Raw genomic sequence first — 25,221 nt, 5'->3', positions numbered from 1 at the left:
TTCAACGTCTTCTAGCTTCAAATTGCAGTAAGGCTTTGGGGACACCCCATATTTATCATGAAAAGGTGCCGCTCCATCTGATTTGGTGGAGGACCGCTCATCTACACTTTGCAACCCCCTTGAAAGAGCAGCCAACTGAAAATGTCCAGTTATGAAGGTAGTATGGAAGACAGCGTGAAGGCTAGTGGCTGAAGCCAGCTGACCCCAGCCTGTGCCTTGAGGTGACAGCGCGGCTCCGTCGTTTACCAGCGTTTACCAAAGCAAGCGGCTGGGCTTCTCTGAGCCACGGTGGCCTTATCTGTGAGGTGTGCGCTAGGGTAGCTGTTTTCCTGGGACGTCCTGGGAACCGGGCGGGAAGCACGCACCCAAAGTGCCTGGCTTCAGTCCACAGCCCTGCCTCCACCTTTGCCCCTCCCAGTTACGCAGTGCAGGTGGCACAGGCCGGGAGAGTGGGTGGGGAAGGAGGACTTGAGGGAAGGGGGGGGGGGGGCGGGAGTGACAGGTGGCCCCAGTGCCCTTCGCAGACGCGCGCTAGGACGCCGGCCAGTTTCCAGAGCGCCCCGGGGGTAGGGGCGAGCGTGCCCCGCGGGCAGAACTCTGGGCCCGCGGGACCCCGCGTTCCTGGCTCTGTCCTCTGGGCGCGTTCAAAGCCGGGGTCCAGTCTGCACTTGGCCTCGGCGTCAGGCTGCGGCGGCAGGCGGGGCGGCGGCAGGACCTTTCCGGACCTTTCTTGCGGGGAGCCCCGCTCTCCCCGCCTCCAGCGTCCGCCCCGGGGCCGGGCAGGCGGGCGGGCGGGCGGGGCCCCAGCCGCGGCGCCCAGCCCGGGCAGGGAGCCGCCGCTTTTGCTGCGCCGACACTGTGGCCGGAAGCTCCGCTCGCCCCTGGGTAAGAGGCCTCCCGCGGCCGATCTCGGGCCCTCGGCCAGGGGAGGGGGACCGGGCGGGGACACGGGTCACCCCAGAGGCTGGTTGTGGGCCCACCTCCGCCCACGCAGCTGGCACCGTGCGTCCCATCCCGCTTCACACCCTTTCCCCACCCGCGATCCCCGCCGCTCTCGCTGCCCTAGTCTGGAGCTCGGGGGTGGTGCTCGCGCTTCCTTCCCGGAGCGTCAGGTTTCGGGGGCGCGGAGGGGCCAACCTGCGAGGGGAGGTTGAAAACTGGAGTATCCGTGGGTTTGGTGTGTGGGAATTTCTCGCGCCTTCCACTTGTTGAATGTGCCACTTAGCACCGTCCCGGGACACCAATAAGTGCTCAGCCTCGGGGACCGGAGGTTGACAGCCCGTCTGAACGCAGCGGGGACCCATTTATCCTCTGACACTGCGCGTGGGACAGAGGGGGGACTCAAGGAATCAGCTTCGCCGGGAGCAAGCAGAGGAGAGCATTCAGGGCTCGTGCCGAACCGGAATTGGTGGAAAGGAGAGAAAAGTTCTTTGGTGGAATCGGGCGTCTTAGCATTTGCTCTTCATCTCTCTTAATTAGGAAAATCCCAGCCTAGCTTTTTGCTCAAAGACATCGGGAGAAGAGCCTCTGCGTCTGCCTCGGCTTCTCATTGCTGTAATGTAGGGTTCTGACCCACCTTTGTGCCATGTACCCCTTTGGCAGTTCTGGGGAGACTAAGGATGCCTTCTCAGAAAAATACTTTTTAAAAGTTAAAAAATTAAAAAAAAATACTTATTTATTTTGAGAGATAGAGCACAAGCTGGAGAGGGGCAGAGAGAAGGAGAGGCAGAATCCCAAGCAGGCTCCACATCATCAGTGCAGAGCCCGACTAGGGGCTTGAACTCACAAATTGTGAGATCACTATCTGAGCTGAAATCAAGAGTCAGATGCTTAACTGACTGAGCCACCCAGTGGCCCCTGAAAGGCCAAGCATTATAAAGAAAGCTATTTCCAAAGCTCTTGTCAAAATATTAAAAAGAATTTATAATGTAGTAATATATGTGCGTTTAAGAAAACCTAATGCATTGGGGCACCTGGGAGGCTCAGTCAGTTGAGCGTCTGACTTCAGCTCAAATCATGATCTCACGGTTTATGGGTTCCAGTCGTTTGTGGGTTCGAGCCCTGCGTGGGGCTCGGTGCTGACAGCTCAGAGCCTAGAGCCTGCTTCAGATCTATGTCTCCCTCTCTCTCTGCTCCTCCCCTGCTCACGCTCTCTTTGTCTCTCTCTCTCAAACATAAAATGAACATCAAAAAAAAAAAAAAAAAACCCTAATGCATTAAAGATCTGGCCTCAGTCCACAGCCCTGCCTCCCCCTTTGCCCCCCCCCCCCCCAGTTATGCAGTGCAGGTGGCACTGGCCAGGAGAGTGGGTGGGGAAGGAGGACTTGGGGGAAGGGGGGGCGGGAGTGACAGGTGACCCCAGCGCCCTTCTGGGGATCTGACAGCTACCATAATTTTGAAGTAGTAATGAGCATAAACTGTATTTCAAGATATAGGCAACCCCTGTAATAAAAGAGAACATCTGCAGTTTCTTTTGGCAACAATCATAGGTATTGCTAATGCTGCTGTGGTTTTTGCCAACACGTACAATTGAAAAAAATGTTAAATTTCAGTTAGAGATTGGTGAAAGTAGAGATGTGATTTTTTTTTTTTCCCATTCGAGTTCACACCTTAGGGTAAGATACCCCCCTGATAGTGGGAAGGACAGTGCCCAAGGTCAGGTGGCATAGCTGTGGTCTTGACACTTCCATTGACTAGCAGCATGACCTTGGCTTTGAACTTCTTTGCACCTTAGATTCTTCACTGCTCAGTGGGGATAATCATGTCTTCCCGTGTGTTTAGAGTACCCAGCACTGTACCTGACACAGAGATGTGAATGGTTACATTCGTTAGAACTTGTGTGTCTTCCTCACTGGACTACAAGTTTATGGCCATCACCATTGGTATCACCAGTCCTGGTACATGGAAGGTACTCAGTAAATATTTATTGAATGAATAAGTGGGTTGGAAAGGGTTGCTTATGATTATATCTGAAAAAACCAAAATTCATCAAGGAGACAGCTGGTGGTTTGAGATATGTCCAAAATTTGGGCTTCTCCTCCTCCTCCTTCTTCTTTTACTGGTTGAACAAATATATAAACACATCTGGAGTTGGCGAGCTTGAGATATCATTCAGGACGATAGGTTGTGTGTGTGGGTCTGTGCGGCTGGTGTTCTACCAGAGAAAATGAAATTGAATGTTGATAGGAAACCAGGATTCCTCTGCAGAGCAGTTTCTCTTCCATCTTGCCTATGTCTAGGCCTGTTAATCCTATGTGTTGCAACACAGGAAATGTCTAATAGGGAACGGAGACAGACCCAAGATGAGGCATTTCTGGGCACAGATGCACATTTCTTTTTCCTCTTTGCTTCTTATCTTTCCCTGCCCACCACCCATTACGTACCTCCTCTGTGACCCTGAAGATTTGGTAAATAGCAGCAGAGGGGGTAAGTTGCTAGAAGCTGCCCAGACTAGGCCGGAAGCAAACTAGTTGCTGCTTAATTCCCAGCCTTAAAAGTCTATGTAGCAACAATTGTGGATGGTAACAGGAAGAAGAAAAGTAGGTCCAGCCAGCCCTGAGGTTTACTTTGTAAAAGTGCTAAATTGGGGCAGGAAGATGGGGAGAGAACTTTGAAAGGAAGAAGAAATTTAGAACACACTGAAGCTAACTATGTCTGTAACTTTGGGAAGGGCAAATACTGGTGTTATGGACTGAATTGTGTCCCCTCAAAATTCGTGTGTCGAAGCGTTAATCCCCAGTGCCTTGGAATGTGACTCTATTTGGAGATAGGGCCCCTAAAAAGGTAATTAAGATTAGAGATGATAAGGGTAGGGCTTAATCCAATATGACTGATGTTCTTATAAGAGGAAGACACCAGGGCAGGCCTGGTTAATACCTTTGTCATTCTCTGCTGCAATAATTTACAGCACTGATCAATCTAAGGAGTTAGTACAACAAGTATTCCCATTTGAAATATCTTTTTTTTTTTTTTTTTTTTTCTGAGAGGGAGTGGGGAGGGACAGAGAGAGAGAGAGGGAGGGGCAGAGAGAGGGAGACAGAGGATTGAAGCGGGCTCTGCGCTGACAGCAGAGAGCACAATGCAGGACTCAAACTCACAAGCGCCTGATTTCATGACCTGAGCCCAAGTCGGATGCTTAACTGAGCCACCCGGGCACCCCGCAAGTGCTCCCATTTGAGTACTTGCTTGTGAACCTCTGTTTCCCTTTCCCCCTCATTTAGAAGATCACAGCATTTTGGAAAAGGAAGGGACCTTTGAAGCTTCCAGTCCAGTCCTTTATCCCTTGCCGAAGAAAGTGTGGCCCAGAATGGTTAAGGATGAGCCCTGCCTGGCCCTGCCTGGAATGTGGACCCAGTCTCCCAACTCCCTGACTCCTGACACACCCTCAGACAAAGCTTCACCAGGACTGGGAACTGTGCCATTGGTCAGACATAGGACAGACATGGGCTTAGGGAACCCGGCACATCACCTGTTACCCAGCCTACCCCTCATTCTGTTCTAGCCAGTAAAGGATTGAGTTTGTCATCCCTTCACTCACATTCAAACAACAGATATATAACTTGTAATTAAAGAGTCTTTTCTCATTGTGTGAAGACCTCACACCCTGGATTCCAAGGAACAATATGAGAGATTAATTGGCCAGTCCCTGTTTGTAATGAAATTCCGTGTATGTGCGACTGAGCCAGAATCCCAGCACTCCTGAGGCTGATGAGTAATTTTATGGTGATCATTTAATAGACTCCGCCTAAGCTGACCCCCTGCTGTGTGACTAGGAGCAAATTAATTCCTCATCAGGCCTCCCTCCCCAGTGTGTCCCATCTACAGTCTGGGGATGGGCTCACACATGCATGTGCAGATGTTGAAAGGAAGCCTGCAATATACTTGACTAGAGGCCAACTGTGAGTGATGGACTTGAAGGAGAGCTAAATTATGACTATTTATACCCCGGAGCATGAGCCACACTCCCATTGGCTAATGCAAGCAGAAAAGCAAGGCACCCCCCCCCCCCCGCCCCATATAATTCAATCAAAACTTTTTACTTTCAGTTGAAATAATCCAGTTGACTGACTTATTTCTTCCTTTCCTGAAGCCAAAGTGTAAGAATTTTCCTTTTGTAAATAGCATTTTTATTTTCTGTGTAGCAAATATGAGGCTGGTGAAATGGTCAGTTCCTCCCCCCTTATTAGGCTTTCTTGATTATAAAATGCATGTAGCCTAGGGAAACTTGTAGGACATTTTTCGGCAGCAAAGGGGGCCCAAGTCCTCATTAGTAACTCTTTTTCAGTAACTCTTCAAAGACATTTATTTATTTTTTAATGTTTATTTATCTTGAGAGAGAGAGAGAGAGAGAGAATCTGAAGCAGGTTCCATGCTCCGCACAGAGTCTGACACAGGGCTCCGTCTCTCCACTGTGGGATCGTGACCTGAGCCAAAATCAAGAGCGGGACGCTCAACCGACTGAGCCACCCAGGCGCCCCCAAAGACGTTTCTTAAGCTTTGTTCCTAAAGAGTTAGGGAACTAAAGAACCCCACTGTGGCTCTAACCCCTGAATCATCAGGAGCAGTACATGATATTTGTTTTCTGGATGATTTGCTCCTGGTCCACTACCAGAGCACTTGCTCCACAGCTTAATATTTAATGTTAAAATATTATTAAAAGATTTAATTGTGCAACTCTGTAGAGTTCCAACATGGTCCTGCAGGCCTAATTGAAGATTGCTTAATTTTGTTCATTTGTTAACAATAAAGTAATCCAGTTCCTGAACGCACAGGCGGCGACAGCATCTCCATTACTCAAGAAGAGGTGTGCCAAGAGGAAGGGCGCGACCTGCATTACGCCTTTGCAGAACAGCGCTCAGTGGACTTTTAGGGGGTGTGGTTTCCTTCTCTTCCACCTTGCTTTGGACCTTTACCGCACTTTGACTAATCCGACACTGTCACTTACACCCTCTCTCATTGTATCCACCTGAGCAAGGTCCTGTCCACCTCCTTCCTTCTTTATCCCCTGTGGCTAATTTGTCACAAAAATTCAGTAGGCATGTGTATTCACACCTCCATCTCTGTTGTCACCTTTTCCAAGCACCACACCCCCCACCCCACCTGAGTTTCTGAAACAACCGCTTAGGGGATCCTTATGCTCCTGGTCTCTCCTGTTAAAACAGACCACTCTTTTATCGTTGCCGTCTCCCCAGCATCTAGCTCAATGCTTGGCACATAGTAAACACGCGGAAATGCTGAACTCAACGGACTTGCTTCAATTTATCCTCTGTACTTCCCCCTGGGGATCTTCCAAGACATCAGTTGCATCGAGAACGGCCATTAGCAGGGACCATGAATTCAAATGCACGCCAAGGCGGAGCAGGTGACACAAATGAGTAACATAGACCAGGTGGGGCTGGGGAGAACTGTAACCTTGTGTGGAGTATAGATGAGCAATGACTGCTCAGCTCCAGCTAAGGGTTGACATGCGAGAATGTGGGCCCAGTGTCGTAAGGCCAAAAATCTGGAGGTTTGTTTCGGTGTGGTAACCAAACATTTTACTGTTGGCATTGATTCAAAATTTGAGAAAACTCTGTGAGCCAACCCAAACACATCTCTGGTCCGCATTTCACCTGCACATTGCTGCTCTGTGACCCCTAGATGGGATTGCAACTGTCCGGGGTTAAGCTCCCAGCCGAAACTTCAGTCATGTATGCTTATCCAATCTTATTTCTCTCTTCCCAGTGGACATCTATCTGCTGTAGTCTGCCCTCTTCCTTGTTCACAGTTATATGATGCTCATTCTAGGTGATTCTGCTTGCCAAACCTCAAACCTAACTCCCTGAAACTACCCCAAACAGGCCCTTACCTTGCCCTCCATGTTTCCTGTTTCATAGAATTCTTTCTTCTGCCACTCGAATGTCAACTCTGCCTTTTTTTTTCCCCCGCCCAGGGTGCCCTACCCACCTCTCATTCAATCATTCCTTTTCCTCTACCTTGTTCTTATCTGATTCTTTATTTGCATTTCTAATGCCCGCCCCTAACCAGGCCCTTGTCATTCACACTAGACCACTGCACTAGTCTCCAAAATGACTTCCAGAACTGGTTTGACGCTCCTCCTATTTAATTTGCTCCCTGACACCAGATTCATTTTCTCATAACTTCCCGCAGTTCCCCATTTCTCAAAATGGATTTTCAGTAGAGAGCCTCAGTGCGGCCCTTTATTTTATCTTATTATTATTATTTTTTTAATGTTTTTATTTATTTTTGAGACAGAGACAGAGCATGAGCAGGGGAAGGGCAGAGAGAGACACACACACACACACACACACAGAATCCAAAGCAGGCCCCAGGCTCCGAGCGCTCAGCACAGAGCCTGACACAGGGCTCGAACTCACAGACTGTGAGATCATGATCTGAGCCCAAGTTGGACGTCCAACCGACTGAGCCACCCAGGCACCCCATCAGTGTGGCGCTTTAGAATCAGGCTGTGATATTTTTTTCTTGTCTACTTTTCTACTCCTCTGAACAGCAGCCAAATCTGGTTGGCCTTCCATCACCCAAACACATTCTGGGCCTTTCCACCTTATCAGCCAGCGTCTCTGGGAAACAGTTGGCACACTCAAACATGTTACTAAGAAGGATTTAATAAAATAACTATTTGTAAAGGTGTGGGCAAGGTTAACAGAAACCAACGAGAAGGTGAAGCAATCGTATTGATTTGAGGCCTGAAAAAAGCAAAGAGAGGACGTGATTACCAGAACCCTGAGAAAGAGCTGTAGCTGAGGGCCACCCCACAGGAAGTCAAGGCTTTTGGCTGAGCAATACACCCAAGTGGAAGTTAGAAGACAAGAGAGGCGAGTTGATGCCTCACAGGTCAGCCCTCAGGGCTCTGAGCAGGGCAGAGAAGGTTGGAGTGAGGTGTGCAGGGAAGTCACCGTATCATTGATTCATTTACTTCTGCTATTCCCTCCTCTTGGTGCACCCTCCCATAGTGTTTCCACTTGTCAAAATGCTGCCAATCTTTTGCCTCCTGCTCAGATTCTGTCTGTCCCACTAAGCTTTCATTGATTACTCTTTCATCAAAATACCTAAGGTGTTTGGCTTGTACTGATTACGTTGCACTATAGTCACTAAAGTTAAGGGTAGTTAGAAGTGTGCACACCATTCTCTTACTAGCTTGGGAAGGGATACAGGCTAGAACTTTGCGTTTTCCTCCACACTCAGTAAATTTTTTTTGGAATGAATTAAGTCTCACCTTCATTCATTGTGTGTGCATCTGGCATATAAGGGTATTGAATAAATCTGCTCATCTCTTAATTCATTTTTTAAAGCAAATATTACTGCTGTGGTCTGAATGTCTGTGTTCCCTCCAAAACTTATCTGTTGGAATCCCGGCCCCCAAAAGTGATGGTATTAGTTGGTGGGGTCGTTGGGAGGTGATTAAGTCATTAGCCTTCACGAATGGGATTATTGCCTTATCAAAGAGGGTCCAAAGAGATCTAGAGCCTCTTCTAACATGTGAGGACATAGGAAAAAGGTCCTCACTCACCATGCTGGTGCCTTGATCTTGGACTTCTCAGCCTCCAGAACCGTAAAAATAAATTTCTATTTATAGGCAACCCTGCCTGTGGTATTTCATAGTAGCCTGGAAGGACTAAGGCAATTACTGAGATCCTTCATTGTGGCAGGTGCTGTGCTAGGTGCTGGGACTAAAACAATGAGCATGTTACATGAGGTGTTTGTACCGACAGGGCTTACTTTCCAGGGGAATGGAGTACATGGTACTCCTTTGTCCCCTTATTATTATACCCTCCTGAAATGCCCTGCTCAACGTCCAGCCCGGGTCCTAGCTGCTCTAGTCCCTTCAGCCCAAGTTGATTCTGTAAGTCATGTTGCCTTCCTTGCCCTTCTCGGAACTTTCTTGTGGTCACTCAGTCATTTGTTGGCATTTTGATGCATCTTTTTTCCCAGAGAGATTGAAACCTCCTGGTGTTTTTGGGCTCTGGTGCTAGACTCTGGTCTTATCTATCCCCACTGGACCATTCCTGTCATCCTCTGGGATGGTCAGGATAGTTGGTGGTAGCAGGCAGAAAACCTCTGTAGTCTACCAAGAGGGTAGCACTAAACTCTCTGGCCACCTCCGTAGGAACAGTTGCCAAAAAATTTGGTACCTTTATTTTCTACATGTCCACCATCTCTGGGTTAGTGGAAGGAGTGTTAGGATTGACTTCCAAAAATCTAGGTTTATATTCAAGTTCTTGGGTTTAACTAGAATGTTACTCAAACTTCTCTGAACCTCATTTTCAGCATCTATAAATGGGAATAACAACACCTTCCTCTTGAGATGGTTGTGATGATTAAGTAAGAGGATGCATTAGTTCCCTATTGCTGCTATAGCAGATTCCCATGGACTTGGTGGTTTAAACAATACAAATTTCTGTTCTTACAGTACTGTAGTCCAGAAGTCCAACATGGGTCTCACCATAAATCCAAGTGCCAGCAGGGCCACATTCGTTTTGGAAGCTCCAAGGGAGAATCTGTTTTGCTCTGTTTTGTTTTTCTTTTCCAGCTTCTAGATGCTGCCCACATCTTTGGTTCATGAACCCCTTCTTCCATCTTCAGAGCCAGCAACTTTGTATCTCTCTGACCTTTCTTCCAAGAGTCATGCCTGCCCTCTGGCCACAGCTAGGAAAGGTTCTTCACTCTTGAGGATCCATCCTATTCATACATGGGCCCACCTGTATAACAGTGCAGACCACTTTCCCCATCTCAATGTCCTTAGGTTAATCGCATCTGCAAAGTCCCCTTTGCCTGCAATGTAACATATTCATAGATTCCAGGGAATCTTTGGTGGGGGGGGGGGTGTTATTCTGTCTGCCGCAGTTCATACTCTGGTTCCCCAAAATTCAGACTTATCCCATATACAAAATATATTCCCTCCAAGGTCCCTAAATAGGTCCCCTATTAGAGTATTAACTACGGCACAAAATCCAATTTGAGTCTCATTAGCTCCGAAGTCTCAATTTCATCTACTGAATAATCTAAATTACGTGTGAGCAAGGCTCTAGGGATGATCCATCCTAGGGCTCAATTCCTGTTCATCTGTGCGCCTATGAAACTAAAGAAACAAGTTATCTGCTCCCAAAATACAGTGGTGTGGTAGGCATAGGATAAAAGTTATATAGGCATAGGATAAAGGTTCTGCTTGAAAAAGGGAAAAAGTGGAAGGAAAGAAAGGAGTCACTGGTCCCAAGAAATTTTAAAAATCCAGTTGGACAGGGGCCCCTGGGCGACTCAATTGGTTGGGTGTCCGACTTCAGCTCAGGTCATGATCTCACAGTTCGAGTTTGAGCCCTATGTCGGGTTCTGTGCTGACAGCTCAGAGCCTGGAGCCTGCTTCGTATCCTGTGTCTCCCTCTCCCTGCCCCTCCCCCACTCCCACTTTGTCTCTCTCTCTCTCTCTGTCTCAAAAATAAAATAAACATTAGAAAAATAAAAATAAAATCCAGTTGGACAAATGACATTCGGTTTCAAGGCCTGGGAATAATCCTCTGCGGCTCTAGGCTCCACCCACTGGGCCATCCTTGATTTGTCACCAAATATAGTGTGTGGTTGCCAGTAAGTAGTCCTAGTTCATTTTTGCTGAACAATTCTTCCTTTAGTTTATCCCTTTTCTTTCACATTTTCCTAAAGGAGCAAGAAGAAATCTGGCCGCACCTTCAACACTTTGCTTGGGAATTTCCTCAGATAAATGTTCAATTTTATCTCTTACAAATTCTCCTTCTCACATAACTGTAGGACAGAATTATCTTAAGCTTTCTGCCCCTCCGTAACAAGGATCCTTTTTCTCCAGTGTTCAGTAATATGTTCCTCACTTCATTCTAAGCCCTCACCATCAGAGCCTTTAATGTTTATATTTCTACTAATTGTCTGTTCCTGGTGCTCTAGGTGGTCTCTAAGATGATTTGTTTTTTTTCTCTACTGTGCTCCTTACTTCTTTCTGAATCTTACCCAGCATGGTAGTAATTGTGGTACACTAAGAAAGATTTTTTAAAAAAATAGTACTCAGCAATGATGCCAATGGTCCACTTAAAATTTCTTCTAGCTTGGGGTGCCTGGGCGGCTCAGTTGGTTAAGCATCCACCTCCTGATTTCGGCTCAGGTCATGGTCTCACAGTTCATGGGTTTGAGCCCCGTGTAGGGCTCTACTCTGACAGCATGGAACCTGCTTGGGATTCTCCCTCCCCCTCTCTCTCTCTCCGTCCCTCCCGTGTTCATTCTCTCTCAAGATAAATAGATAAACTTAAAAAAAATTTCTTCTAGCTTTTTCATGGCTTATTTTTAACATTCTAATATTTAAATTAGACCATATCATATCAAAAGAAAAAACTTTCCCCTGGAATTTGGCTCACCCTTATTCTTGGCCTACATTATAATTAGGTGGCAAAGCTGTGCTGTTCTGCCCTTAGCACCTGAAGCTAATAGACTGGGACCAGGACCAGGACTGGGGTGGGGAGGTGTCTGTCCAGCAGCACAGGTCCTGGTGTGTAGTAGTTTCTCAATAAGCACTTGTGGAAACAGTCTTAGCATCATATAGATTTCATGTAACTCTACTCCTTCCATAAAGATATACTTACACATTTAGCACAGCTAAATATAATTTAATTTGCAGACCTGTTGTGCGGGAAATAAATCTGTAAATAAAAAGGTAGCTTAGATTATGTTTCCTGATTTTTGGCTCTGCACATTTAGCCACTGCATGATCGAGACAAATTTAGTATACGTATGAATGTGCACATGTATTTCTATCCTGTAGAAAACTTGTTCCTTAAACCCCTTTCTGAGCAACTCTGGCTAATGACACTTACCCTCTATCAAGAGTAAAAGGACAAAAAGGATGGGAAGACTTTCCTTGGTGGAGAAGATCACTCGTTTTAGTAGAGCGGGTGATAAATATATGACAAAGGAAAGGAAGGTCCAGTGCTCTATTCTTCTGGAGTAATTATTGCATTAAAAAATTATACTGTAGCTATGTTATTTACTTGTAAAAATTTGACCCAATCACCCACATAATTATAACATTCCACAGTAATATGTAATTAAATTGCTCTTTAGGGGAGCCTAGGTGGCTCAGTCGGTTAAGTGGCCGACTTCGGCTCAGGTCATGATCTCGCGGTCCGTGAGTTCGAGCCCCGCGTCGGGCTCTGTGCTGACAGCTCAGAGCCTGGAGCCTGTTTCGGACTCTGTGTCTCCCTCTCTGTGACCCTCCCCCATTCATGGCTCTGTCTCTCTCTGTCTCAAAAATAAATAAACATTAAAAAAAAAATTAAAAAAAAATTCTTCTCTCCCTCCCTGTCTCCCTCCCTGCCACGTGCCACCTGACAGTTAAATGCCTGCCACCTGACAGTTCAACGGATATGTAAGGAGGAGCAGAGAAAAAAAATGTGTTACACATATAAAATCTTCCAACACATCAGGAGATGACCGCTATGAAGGAAGAAATTGTTCCTCAGAGTTCCCCGGGAACAGGAGCAAGATACCCCCCCATTGGGCCACACGGGGAAACACCTGGTGGGTCAGTAGGCAGGAAAATTGAGGGGAAAGCATGGGCAAAATCTATATTTTTTATTATTTATTATTTTTTATTTTTAAAATAGTTTTTTATTTTTTATTTTTAAAAAGCACTTTATTTTTAAAAAATGTTTATTTGTGAAAGGGAGAAAAAGAGAGTGCGTGTGTGCGCACAGGGGAGGGGCAGAGAGCGATGGGGACAGAGCATCTGAAGCAGGCAGCCAATGTGGGGCTCAAACTTTTGAACCAGAGGATCATGACTTGAGCCAAAGTCCGATGCATAACCGACTGAGCCACCCAAGGCCCCACAAACCTATATCGTAGTTTTTGTGAGGCAGGGGGAACGAGATGACCAGGTTTGGGGTTGGCTAATTTGAATAAATTTTAGTGGGCTTTGGGGTATAGGGGCTACCCCAGTTGTCTGATGTCTGGTGGTAGAATAATTAGGGCAGAAGGATACTGCTTTCTGAAGTGTACAGCCAGATGGGGGAGGTGGTTGGGAGTATGGGCTCCCCATGGGTTGGTTTACATAATAGAAGGGTGCTCCCAGACAAGTTATTTACTGTCTTAAGGAGTTAGCTAGCACTGGAGGGGCAGTCTCTCTAGGATTAGCAAGTCCCCCAGATGTCAAACAATCCTAAAATACAAAAAATTAAAAACATTATTAATACAGTAGGACTCAAAACACCTCCACAAAGATTTCATGAAGTGTCTAATCCAGTGCCTTTGATATGTACCACAAATATGACTGCATCATTTACTTGAATGCCCTTCAGATTAAGATGAGATCATATTAAGGAACCACAGTATTTATGAGACAATGTTTGGCGTTTTCTTGAGGTCCAAAAGTGGTACTAATCCAATCGTAGTAACAATTTCTTTCCTAAGATTTTTCTAGATTTGGATTTGCCATTTTATAGGTTAAGTCAGAGGGTATGATAGGTAACTTTATGTGTCAACTTGCCTGGGCCACAGTGTGCCCGCACATTTGGTCAGACATCACTCTGGTGTGTCTATGAGGGTGTTTTCTTGAGGAATCCTTATGCAGATTGCCCTTCCAATGTGGGGAGCCTCATCCAATCAGGTGAAGATCTGAATAGAACCAACAGGCTGACCCTCCCACTAACAGAGAATCTTTCCTACCTGATTGCCTTGAGCGGGAATGTTAGTTTTCTCCTGCCTATACTTGGAACTGAAACATGAGCTCTTCCTGGGTCTTGAGCCTGCTGACCTTCGGACAGAAAGTGCACCATTGGCTGTCCTAGGTCTCCAGCTTGCTGACTGAAGATCTTGGACTTGTCTGCTTTCATAATTGTGTAAGCCAGTTCCCAGGAGTATTCTCCATGTCATAGGGAAAATGACGATGTTTGCTTTCGTTCTCTTCCTTACTCTTTTCCGTCTCCTCTGGTTGAATCCTGATTCTATTTTATTTTGTATTTTATTTTGTAATTTAATTTAATTTAACTTAATTTACTTATTGGCTGTGTGCCCTTGAGAATGTAATCTATCTTCTAGAACTTCTTTCAGTTGTAAAATGAGGATAATGTGTCCACCTCAAGTGCCCAGCACAGTGCCTGGCACTTAGGAATGTGCTGTAGGGCAGTGATGGACCAGTTTTACATTAGGGATCCAGATGTAGCTTCAGATTGTTCAGCGAAGCCGTATTGTGTTGGGAAGGGGTGGGAGGGGGATTGGCAAAACTCAGGACTGGTAAAAGGAAAGGTTGGCAAGTTGTGAGTCCCAGGCAGGTGGGTGGGTGGGCATATTTCTATGCTTGTATTTCTGATAAATTGCCTCAAAGACAGATCAGAAGAAAGAGTCCTGAATCACCAAGAATCCAACATTTATTGTGATTTATTTTCTCATTCAAAGTTAACATTAACTATCATATCTAGTTTTGTATTTGTAACTTCAGTCCCTAAATTGTATAGGCTTCGATGGCCATAAAACCAGGACTGGAGTCCTGCCCCTCTGGGAGATGGTATGTGTGGCCGTTTGGGGTTGCAGGATTCTTCTGCCCTGCCCTACCCAACCCAGCACAGAGGCTGTCCCGGGATCTGGAGCCCGGAGAAGGTCCCTCTTCTCCTCTGAACTGTGAGCTCTGGCTAATGCCTGCCTTGCTACCCCAGGGGATATTCAGAAAAAGTTGTTATTCACATAAAGTATTCATCATGGCTCCAGCCCTGATGCGGACTCATTGTGTGAGTTTTGGAGGATCACCTTGCCTCTCTGATCCTCAGTTTGCCCATTTGTAAAGTGGTATCCATACCTCCCATGCAGGTTCCGGTGAGGGCCCTGTGAATTGTACAGCTCTGTGCACGTGGGAGGGAAGTATGATTATAATTATGTTGCTATTACCTGTATTTCTGTTATCTTGCTATTACTTGAAATATGCCCACAACTTACCATTTCAGTAACTAAAGAGCAAAGTCACTGCCCACTCTGACACACCGGTGTTTTTATTTTTTTATTTTTTATAAACATTTATTTATTATTAAGAGACAGAGAGAGACAGAGCATGAGCATGGGAGGGGAAGAGAGAGGAGGAGACACAGAATCCGAAGCAGGCTCCAGGCTCTGAGCTGTCAGCACAGAGCCCGACGGGGGCCTCGAACTCACAAACTGCGAGATCATGACCTGAGCCGAAGCCGGACGCTCAATGGACTGAGCCACCCAGGCGCCCCTGACACACTGGTTTTTAATTTTTGTTTTTTGCTGTTTCTTCTTCTTCTTCTTCTTCTTCTTCTTCTTCTTCTTCTTTTAAGTTTATTTATTTATTTTGAGAGAGAGAGAGACAGACTGAGAGAGGGAGAGGGAGAATCCCAAGCAGGCTCTGTGCTGTCAGGTTAGAGCCTGATGTGGGGCTCCAACTCATGAACCATGAGATCACAACCTAACCTGAAACCAAGAGTCAGACAGTCAACTGACTGAGATACCCAGGTGCCCATTTTTTATTGTGGAAGCTTTTCAATATGTACAAAAATACACTACCATGGGGAATGCCCTCATATATCCGTAGTTGGCTTCAAATTATTATCAACTCATGGCCAATCTTGTGTCTTCTAAGCTCCTACCCACTCCGCCTTAAGCAAATTCCAAATCATTTCAACTGTAAGAATTTCAGTATGTATTTATAAAAGAGAAGGGCTCTTTAAAAATTATATCAGTATTATTGTTGTATCTCACCCCTCTCCAAGAAATGTAATTTTTTTTACTTTTCAGTTTGTAGATTCCTTCCCACCCCTCTCCATGGGGCAGAAGTTACTTTAAATTTGAGCATAAATAGAAATCAGCCGTGAGGCATGTTCCCTCAACTATCTCTTAGGTCTAAAACTGTGAGAACACCCAACTGAAGAGTTAGTTTGAATTAAACTCTGCTGCTTAAATTAGTGCTATAACCTTAAGTAAGTTCTCTAACCTTATACTAAACCTCAATGTTCTTATCTGTAAAATGGGGATACTAACATCTCTTTTATAAAGTTGTTTTAAGGAGTCTCTGAGACGGTGTCAGTAAAGTACAACCAGTAAATACTCAGTAAATGTTAACTATTATTATTATTATTATTAATTTTTAATTATTTTTTTTTCCGTTTATTTATTTTTGGGACAGAGAGAGACAGAGCATGAACGGGGGAGGGGCAGAGAGAGAGGGAGACACAGAATCGGAAACAGGCTCCAGGCTCTGAGCCATCAGCCCAGAGCCTGACGCGGGGCTCGAACTCCCGGACCGCGAGATCGTGACCTGGCTGAAGTCGGACGCTTAACCGACTGCGCCACCCAGGCGCCCCTAACTATTATTATTATGACAGTTTCTCCCCACTTCTTCCTATCAAATCCTGTCTTCTGGGAGTAATTGGTTGAGAGCTGTAACTGATGATAGATAGCCTAAGGGCTGACTTAAGTAAATAAGCCTAGAGAGCCCAAGGGGGAGGAGCAGATGGGAGAGGAGGAACCTTCCAGGAGTCCTACCACCTGGGCACTAGGGGAAAGCCCCACCTGTGCTGCGTGGACAAGGCTCACTTGTGTCTCGGAGACTGGGACCCACAGGGATTCAGACCATCAGGACATAACAGCTCGGAGTAAGTTTGGCCCAGGGAAGCTAGAGGCCGAGAGGTAGGGTGGGAGGAACAGAGTGGGTGACCAGAGCTGGGGGCTGTTCGTTATCTATTTTTTGCTTTGATTTTGGAAGTGTTCTACAAAGCCGACAAGTTGAAGGTTGGCTTTGTGGTTATTGAAACCCGAAGCAAGGAGGGCCCTGCCTGATGTCGGCTTGAGGTAAAATAATTGTGAACCATACAAAGACCCACTGTTTCCTCAAGCGCAAAAGTAGCCGAAAGGTTAAGTACAAGTCTTGCTGGCCCCATGGATCTTTCATTAAGAACGCTCTGAATAATCCTTACTTAGAGGCCTGCTCTGTTTGAACTCAGCCAGGTGTCCTGACACCCAGCGAGTGTCATGTCATGTGCCATAAGATTAGGGAGATTTTGACACAGGCGATCTGCACTGCCTGTGCAAGAAGGGCCAGCAGTGGGAAGGCGTGGAGGCCCAAAGACTTTTCTGGACCGCGGCCCAGAGCCCGCAGTCAGGGATGTAAGTAGGAGATGCCGAGGAGACTGACTTCTCCTTTCAGTCAGCAGGGATTTTACTTTGCTAGTTAGGCTACAGGTACAGCAAAGCATTTATTTTGATCCCTTAAAGGAGGCACTCGATTTAGGATTCACTGAAGACTGTTTATCTAACTTCAAATAATGAAATTATTTAGTTATAAAATCTATTGCATGCACATGTTAAATGAAAGTTAAATTTGCCTTATTTATTTTTTAAAAGTGTGTGTTTCACCTCTTAAGAATGTAGAGATAAAGTGGCTGTATTCTTCTGTATCATTGGTAGTTAATTCTTGTTTCTTTTTTTTAATTAAAAACTTATTTATTTTAGAGAGAGAGAGTGTGCACATGTTGGGGAAGGGGCAGAGGGGAGAGAAAGAGGCGGGGGGGGGTAGAGAGAGAGAGAGAGAGAGAAAATCTTAAGCAGGCTCCACTCGGGGCTTGATCCCATGACCCTGGGATCATGACCTGAGCCAAAATCAAGAGTCAGATGCTCAACCAACTGAGCCCCCCAAGTGCCCCTTAAAAAATTTTTTTTTTTGTCACTTTATTTATTTTAGAGAGAGAGAGAGTTAATTCTTATTTCTTAACCTCACCAGTTTCAGGGTACCTTTTCAAGAGACTATGTATGAAATCATGTAAGATTTATGCTTCTTAGTTATTTGGTTGACAGAAATTATCTGTTTCTTTTCTGATCTGATCCAATGGCTGTCATAAAAGGCCAGGTCAGGCCTGGCCTTTCTTTTCTGTTTGCTTTCTGGTTAAGATTGTGTGACTGTTGCTTCCTTCGATTGTCTGGTTGTTTTGGTTGTTGCTATAGACTTGATTTAGGTCAATGTCAGACCTTCTTATTGGTTCCTGTGTAATATTTTCTGACACCACTTCTAGCACCAAATATATGGTTTTTCCAACACCAATCAGTTCTCTGACACCAAGTGGGTGTCCAAAAATTCAATTCTGACGTTAATTCCCAGAATTAAATCAGACCCCACAGGTTAAGGGCTCAGCCACATAAGACTGCCCCCACCTCAGATGTCAGCTGCAAATGGGGGTCCCAGGGGACCCACACTTCTGCCTGGCTGACTACAAGTTTGGGGGCTCCCATGATCCCCACTCCTTAAGTTTTGACAGTTCACTAAAATGATACACGGAACTCAGGAAAACACTTTACTTATGCTTACCAGTTTATTATAAAGTTTGTTTCAACACGGAAACAGCCAGGTTGAAGAGAGCATAGGTACCGGGGTTGGGTGGGGGGTAGGAGCCAAGTAGCGACCCCCGCCCCCAGCACTTCTGCGTGTTCACTAACACAGAAGTTCTCAGAATCTTGTTCAAGAGTTTTTATAGAATCAATCCCCACGACATTCTGTTTGATGACTGTTATTAATGAAGCTGATAAAACTGTTTGAGAGGACTTTGCGTTTACAAATATTGAATCCAGAAACAGCCTATGGGTAGCTGCTGAAATAAAACAGAACTAGCTTTCTTGGCTGAATGAGGGAAATATTTGCGTGGACTCTTCCTCTTTCAAGAGAAAAACCATGGCGTGTTAGGCTGGAAGGGAATGAGGAGGTTAAATGATGTTGGATGGAGTGGCTGGAAACCAGGAACTTAGCCAGGCCTCCTCCTCGATCACTATTGTTCAGCCCTTTCCAGGAGGTTTTTTTTTTTTTTTTTTTTTTTTTTAATTTTTTTTTTTTCAACGTTTATTTTTGGGACAGAGAGAGACAGAGCATGAACGGGGGAGGGGCAGAGAGAGAGGGAGACACAGAATCGGAAACAGGCTCCAGGCTCTGAGCCATCAGCCCAGAGCCTGACGTGGGGCTCGAACTCACGGACCGTGAGATCGTGACCTGGCTGAAGTCGGACGCTTAACCGACTGCGCCACCCAGGCGCCCCTCCAGGAGGTTTTAAGATGTAGTGTCAAGACCATGAAAAAATGGTTTCTCTTTCTGGGAAGTGAAGGGTTTTGCTGTGATTCTGTCATTTTGTGGATAATAGGAAAAGGCAGAATGTGACAACTGTCTGTTCACCATAAAACATCTTCTTTCCCTACCAAACAGCAACATCCAACTTGGTGGTTTCCTCCACTCCTCAGTCATTTAAAAAAAAAAAAAAATCAAATTGAGTGATTTTTAAAATTTAAAAATCTAGAGTTCATTAAAGAACACTTGAGAAAAGCACACAGAAAGAAGAGGAAAAAGCCAATTATAGTTATATCAAAACATTAATATTGAGGTGTCAGTACCGTAAAAAAATAGTTTGCCTTCTCTGGGAAGTATGGAAAATATATGTCTGGATTTTTTTCCTTTAACATCATCGCATAGGCAGTGTTTTGTTGCTGTTGATAAAGATCACAGAGACAGTAGAGTACAGTGGTGGTTTAAAACAGAGGCTGTGGCACCAAAGTGCCTGGGTTCAAATCATGGCCACCACTTACGGGCTCTATCATCTTGAGGAAGTCACTTACCAGCTCCCTGGCTTGATTTTATCATCTGTAAAATGGAGATGATAATGGCATCCAGGTCACAAATTAAATGCTTGTGTAAAGGACTTATAAATGTTCCTTATCAAAATAAAGATTTTATTATAACATTAACATATGCATGTAGTTAGACACTTTATAAAACACAGAAAAGCGGAAGAAATCAAAATCACCCATTATCTTACATAACCATACTTAACCTTTCTCCCTGATGTTTTGACGTTCAGACTGCTATTCCCTGCCCCTCCCTACCACATTAAATTGAGTCAGTCATAAATTCACGTTAGTTAAAACTGGGCCCTGAGCCTTCCCTGGCCAATGTGGAGTCTGTAGTTTTTTCTGTAACCAGGATGTAATCAGAGCCAGTCCACAAGCCACTGAACTGAGGGTTCACCATATTAGGAATAAATATGTGAGATATACTTGTGTAAAGGTTTTTTTTCTTTAGCATTATTAGTTATTTCCTTAGTCTGGAATCCCAGAAATGGAAATGCAGGGGCAACGGCTGAGAAATGTTACTTTCTAGAAGGGTCACACTGATTTTAAACTTCTCGCTACAGTTTATGAGCCTGCCCCACTTACTGTGGTCACTCAAATCCACCCACCTCCCTCGCTTGGAAGTTGTGTGTTTGTGGGGGGCGGGGGGGGGTGGTGGGTGGGTACCCAAACCCTGGAAGAGTTAATTCTAATTAAAATCAGCACTTGGCTCCTCCTTCCTACTAGGTTGATTCTGCCTCCTCCAGAGCCTTTCTTGCTTCCTTTTACATCCTTTCCCCCTCTTGGCTTTGTTTAGTAGCCTTCTTCTTCTTTTGTTGGGGGAAAATCATATCATTAAATCGTTCCTAGTAAGAAGTTAGTGACCTCAGAAGCTGGAAGTGTTATCCCTCAGCTGTGTTTGCATTTTAATAAAGGGTCGTTGAACCCAGAGGACTAAACTTGATGGCCGAAATTTGGGCCACGGAATACCCAGAGGAGGTGATATTTTTGAGTCTGGGCCCTTCACCTATTGGTAAGTAGGTGGCATCCAAGGTGTAGGGCCCCTTCTGTGGATGGGGTGAAGCCAGGGCCAGTTTCTGAGAAGCTTTCACTTTCTCACTGCCACTGCACTAACGGCTCAGCAAAGAGACACCTTTGCCTAAAGGTAAAGTGTGTCTCTGGGGGGAACTGGGAAGGAGAGATTGTTTACTGAATTGGATATAATAAAAGACCAGTCAGCAGCATGTGCAGATTCTTTACATACAATATAATTTTATGATACCAGGCAGGGCTCCTTTTATGGCCTTTTAATCATCGAGTTGCAATTACCAAGGGTGTGGAGGGCTTTTGCTTATGTGCAGCCGGTGATTTGATTACGCTGCGTGTCCGTGGGCAGGCGGAGCCACGAGGCCTCTGAGTGGGGCCAACAGCCCTAGTTACCTTGCTCTAAACTCCAAGTTGTAGATGGTGGGTTTCTTCTGGACTGTTTCTGTTTCATCAAGATCTGGGGTGCCCTTTATGGCAGGGAATTGTACAGGTGTCTCTTCGTGGACTCCTACATCTTTGATGGGCTCAAAGGTCAAAGAAACAGTTGTAGAGTGTGCCTGAGAGGAGAATGGGTGGCACCCTAGGTTTATGGATGGACAAGGATAAGCGTTGGCTAATTATTATTATGATTATTATTATTTTAAGTTTATTTATTTATCTTGAGAGAGAGCAAATGAGCAGGGGAGGGGCAGAGAAAGAGAGGGAAAGAGAGAATCCCAACCAGGCTCCATGCTGTCAGTACAGAACCCAGCATGGGGCTCCATCTCATGAATGTGAGATCATGACCTGAGCCAAAACCATGAATCAGACACTTAACTGACTGAGCCACCCAGGCGCCCCAGTGTAGGCAAATTAATAGAACTTAAAAGGTAAGTTCTAGTTCAAACAAAAGTCCTACGGGTCCTGAAAGAAGGAGGGAGAGTAATAGAAAGCTTAGCCAATTATTAGCTATCAGTGGAGTGTTCCCAGGAGACTTCTGACCACAGCCGGATGGGAATATAAGGGTTTTGAGAATAGACGGTGGGAACCAACTAGAGCTGGTCAGACGCCAGCCCCCCCCTTCCTGCCTGAAAGAAAATGTTTTAGTCCCATAGGGTCCCTACCTTACGCACAGCCTTGTCTGCTCCTTTCCAGCCTGAAGATGACCCCATTGGCCACTGCGGTGTCTGGCCCCCGGGCCCGGCTCTTTGCCTGCTTCCTCAGGCTGGGTACTCAGCAGGCTGGCCCACTTCGGCTGCACACAGGGGCCAGCCTTGCAGCCAAGAACCACTATGAAGTGCTGGTACTGGGTGGGGGCAGTGGCGGGATCACCATGGCTGCCCGCATGAAGAGGAGAGTGGGTGCAGAGAACGTGGCTGTTGTCGAGCCCAGTGAGGTAAGTGTCCCTGTTCTGAGTACGTGAGTGTGTGTGCACGTGCACCTGTGTGTTCAGGGGTAGGTCATGGATGGCTGTCAGGCACTGTGTCGTCACGTTCCCAGATTAGTGCTTCTCCTTCTGGGCACAAAAAGCAGGCTGTCTAAAAGGACTGGGCGAAGGTGGAGAGAGGGAGGGAGGGAGGAAGAGAAAGAGAGAGAGACAGAGAGAGAGGACAGATCTCTGGGCTGTTATGGTCTTCTTTGTATTAGTTTCTGAGCATTGCCATAACAAATTATCACAAACTTTGTGGCTTAAAACAATAGATTTATTTGTTCACAGTTCTGGAGGCTAAGGTGTTAGTAGGGTGATGCTCCCTCTGAAGGCTGTGGAGGGGAGAGGGAGTCAGTCCCAGGCCTCTCTCCTAGCTTCTGGTGGTTGTGGACCATCCTTGGCATGCTTTGGCTTGTAGCTGCTTCATTCCAGTCTCTTCCTCCGTCTTCGCGTGGCCTTCTCTCTGTGTGTCTTTAGTGTCTTCGTCTGACCTTATTATAAGGACACCAGTCTTTGGATTTAGGGCCTACTCTAATCCAGTCTGACCTCATCTTAACTTGATTACATCTGCAAAGTCCCGATTTCCAAATAAGATCACATTCACAGGCACTGGAGGGAGGACTTGAACATATCTTTTTGAGAGAGACAGTTCAACCCACAAAAGCTTCCCAATTCCAACCTAGCATCCAGAGGAAAATCAGTGACCATTGTACTTTCCTTTCTCCGTTCTAGTCTGGAGAACGGGTGATGAGTTGAGCAGCAGGGAGGCCTCTGGGAAAGGTGCTAGTGGGTTTGGGAAATTTAAATGCGAAGGTTTACAAATAGATAATAAAGCAGAAAAAGGTAGAGATACCAGAAAGGAAGTTGGGAAGTGTTTGTATGGCACTATTTCATGCACAACATTTTAAGGTGGTCCTCAAAGCTTCAGCAAAGCTTCAGCAAAATGCTTCCAGAGTTTTAGGGGTTTGACTAAGGTTTCCTAAGGTACTAGGTATGTACCCATTGGGGCCTGTGCCCTTGGGAGGGAAGCAGAATGGATCCAATGCCTGTTTGGTGGGGAGGGTAGGTCAAGAAAAGCACACACCTTTTCAAGAAGTCTCCCCAGTTCCTCATGTACTGCCTAGGGCTTTGTTGTAATCTCTGTTGTAATCACTGTATGCTGTGATCTGAGAGTAGAGTAGAGGGGGTGTGCCCTGCCATTTTCCTTTCTAAAGTGACTGATTCAGGATCCATGTTAAAAAAATTTTTTTTTAAATGTTTATTTTGAGAGAGAGAGAGAGAGAGAGAGCAAGCTGGGGAGGGACACAGAGAGAGGGAGACAGAGGATCCAAAGCAGCCTCTGTGCTGTCAGTGTAGAGAGGGACGTAGGGCTCCCACAAACTGTGGGATTGTGACCTGAGCTGAAGTTGGCCACTTAACCGACTGAGCCTCTCAGGCGCCCCTGGATCCGTGGGTTTTTTTTTTTTTTTAATTTTTTTTTCAACGTTTATTTATTTTTGGGACAGAGAGAGACACAGCATGAACGGGGGAGGGGCAGAGAGAGAGGGAGACACAGAATCGGAAACAGGCTCCAGGCTCTGAGCCATCAGCCCAGAGCCTGACGCGGGGCTCGAACTCACAGACCGCGAGATCGTGACCTGGGCTGAAGTCGGACGCTTAACCGACTGCGCCACCTAGGCGCCCCCTGGATCCGTGTTTTAAATGACAGTGATCTGAGAGCTCTGTCAGGGGCCTGTGGTGTATTATAGCTAAGCCATGGGCAGGTCTCCCATTGGGGTTACTCTTTGTATGAGGGCTCTTCTGAAGCGATGGGCACAATTTAGGAGGCCAGAATCCTGGCCTCCTGATCCTTCCCCGTGAGGAAGTTTGGGACAGGAGTCTTTCAAAGGTGCTGCCAGGGGCTCAGGGGTTTGGTACTTTCCTCCTGTGTCCTGTGTTGTGATTGGTGGAGCTGATGCTTGTGTGTAGTCTGAAAAAGAGTCTGGGCTTCTATTTTTATTCCTTTTTCTGTTCAAGATGGAGTTGAAATCAGTAAGTTCTCACCATTGGAGGCGTCTGCCCCCCCTCGTCTTTGATCACATCCATTACTGGCTGTAGGGAGATTGCAAAGCCATTTGTCATATCCTCTTTACTGCTCTGTGGCTGGCAGCTCTGTCCAGCCAGATTAAGGCGTTTTGACAGTGTTGAGAGTTCTTGGTCCCCCAGGCCACTCCATGAGTGTATTGGGATTCTCAGAAGCCATGTGATCAATCTGCCCTTTGCCCATGAGTCTAGAACTTTCGAAACTAACTTATATCAAGAGAGGACCATCTGAAGCAGGAGAATTCCAGGACACAGTGGGAATTTGGCATTATAAGGTAGAATGTGGTGCCTACCGGCTTCAGGTGTAAAGCCTCAGAGAGAAGAGGAGGGTGTACTGGGGCTGATAGGGAATGTATGTAGTCTTCCATGGGCTTCGGAAACACAGTTGGAAGTTAAAGAAGTTTTGAGGGGCATCTGGGTGGCTAAGTCGGTTAAGTGTCTGACTTCAGCTCAGGTCATGATCTCGTGGTTCACGAGTTCGAGCCCCACATTAGGCTCTGTGCTGACAGCTCGGAGCCTGGAGACCGCTTTGGATTCTGTGTTTCCATCTATCTCTGCCCCTCCCCGACTCATACTCTGTCTCTCTCTTAAAAATAAATAAATACTAAAATTTTTTTTGTAATTAAAAAAAAAAAGAAGTTTTGAGACTCCTCAAAAATGGTTATAAACTTTCCAGACTTACTGTAGTCTCCAGATGCTTCTAAGGAACCATATTTAGGATTCTAGGCTTGATTTTCCTTTATGTCTGTGTGCGTAAATGTATCCATCATGTATATGTATGTATGCATGTATATATAACATGTACGTGTTAAGCACCAAGTCAACTTTGAGCAATAAATAATACAATGGTCATGAAACATAGTTGATGGCTTTTTTTTTTTTTTTTAATGTTCTTGGCAGAATTCCTATGTTGGGTGACTGCCCTTCAGAGCTTAGCATAATGGGAGACACCAATGGAGGGAGGAGGCTAAACTTCTAAGACTTCTACTTGTGATGATCCAAGGGCTGGAAGGGAGTAACTGAGAGTCTAGCTCATGTGCCTTGAATTTTAACCCTTTTGAATCGCC

General features: G+C 45.8%; 1 protein-coding gene across 3 annotated transcripts in view; it reads left to right on the top strand.

Moving 5' to 3' along the window:
• Positions 1-475: 475 nt before the first annotated feature.
• Positions 476-25,221, top strand: part of SQOR (sulfide quinone oxidoreductase) — a 49,878-nt gene continuing 25,132 nt past the window's right edge. Inside the window, exons 1-3 of one of the 3 annotated variants that reach the window (XM_045449845.1) lie at positions 503-885; positions 2,735-2,908; positions 21,799-22,039. In XM_045449845.1, the coding sequence (XP_045305801.1) occupies positions 21,806-22,039 (234 nt within the window). In that variant the 5' untranslated portion in view covers positions 503-885; positions 2,735-2,908; positions 21,799-21,805. Of the gene's footprint in view, positions 886-2,734; positions 2,909-16,612; positions 16,632-21,798; positions 22,040-25,221 lie in introns of those variants that run through there. The other 2 variants (XM_045449844.1, XM_045449846.1) reach the window with 2 other exon arrangements.

Source organism: Leopardus geoffroyi, chromosome B3, assembly GCF_018350155.1.
Source record: "Leopardus geoffroyi isolate Oge1 chromosome B3, O.geoffroyi_Oge1_pat1.0, whole genome shotgun sequence".
NCBI classification, from domain to species: Eukaryota; Metazoa; Chordata; class Mammalia; order Carnivora; family Felidae; genus Leopardus; species Leopardus geoffroyi.
Note: the sequence above shows the minus strand (reverse complement) of the source record. Positions and strands in the feature narration are given on the sequence as shown.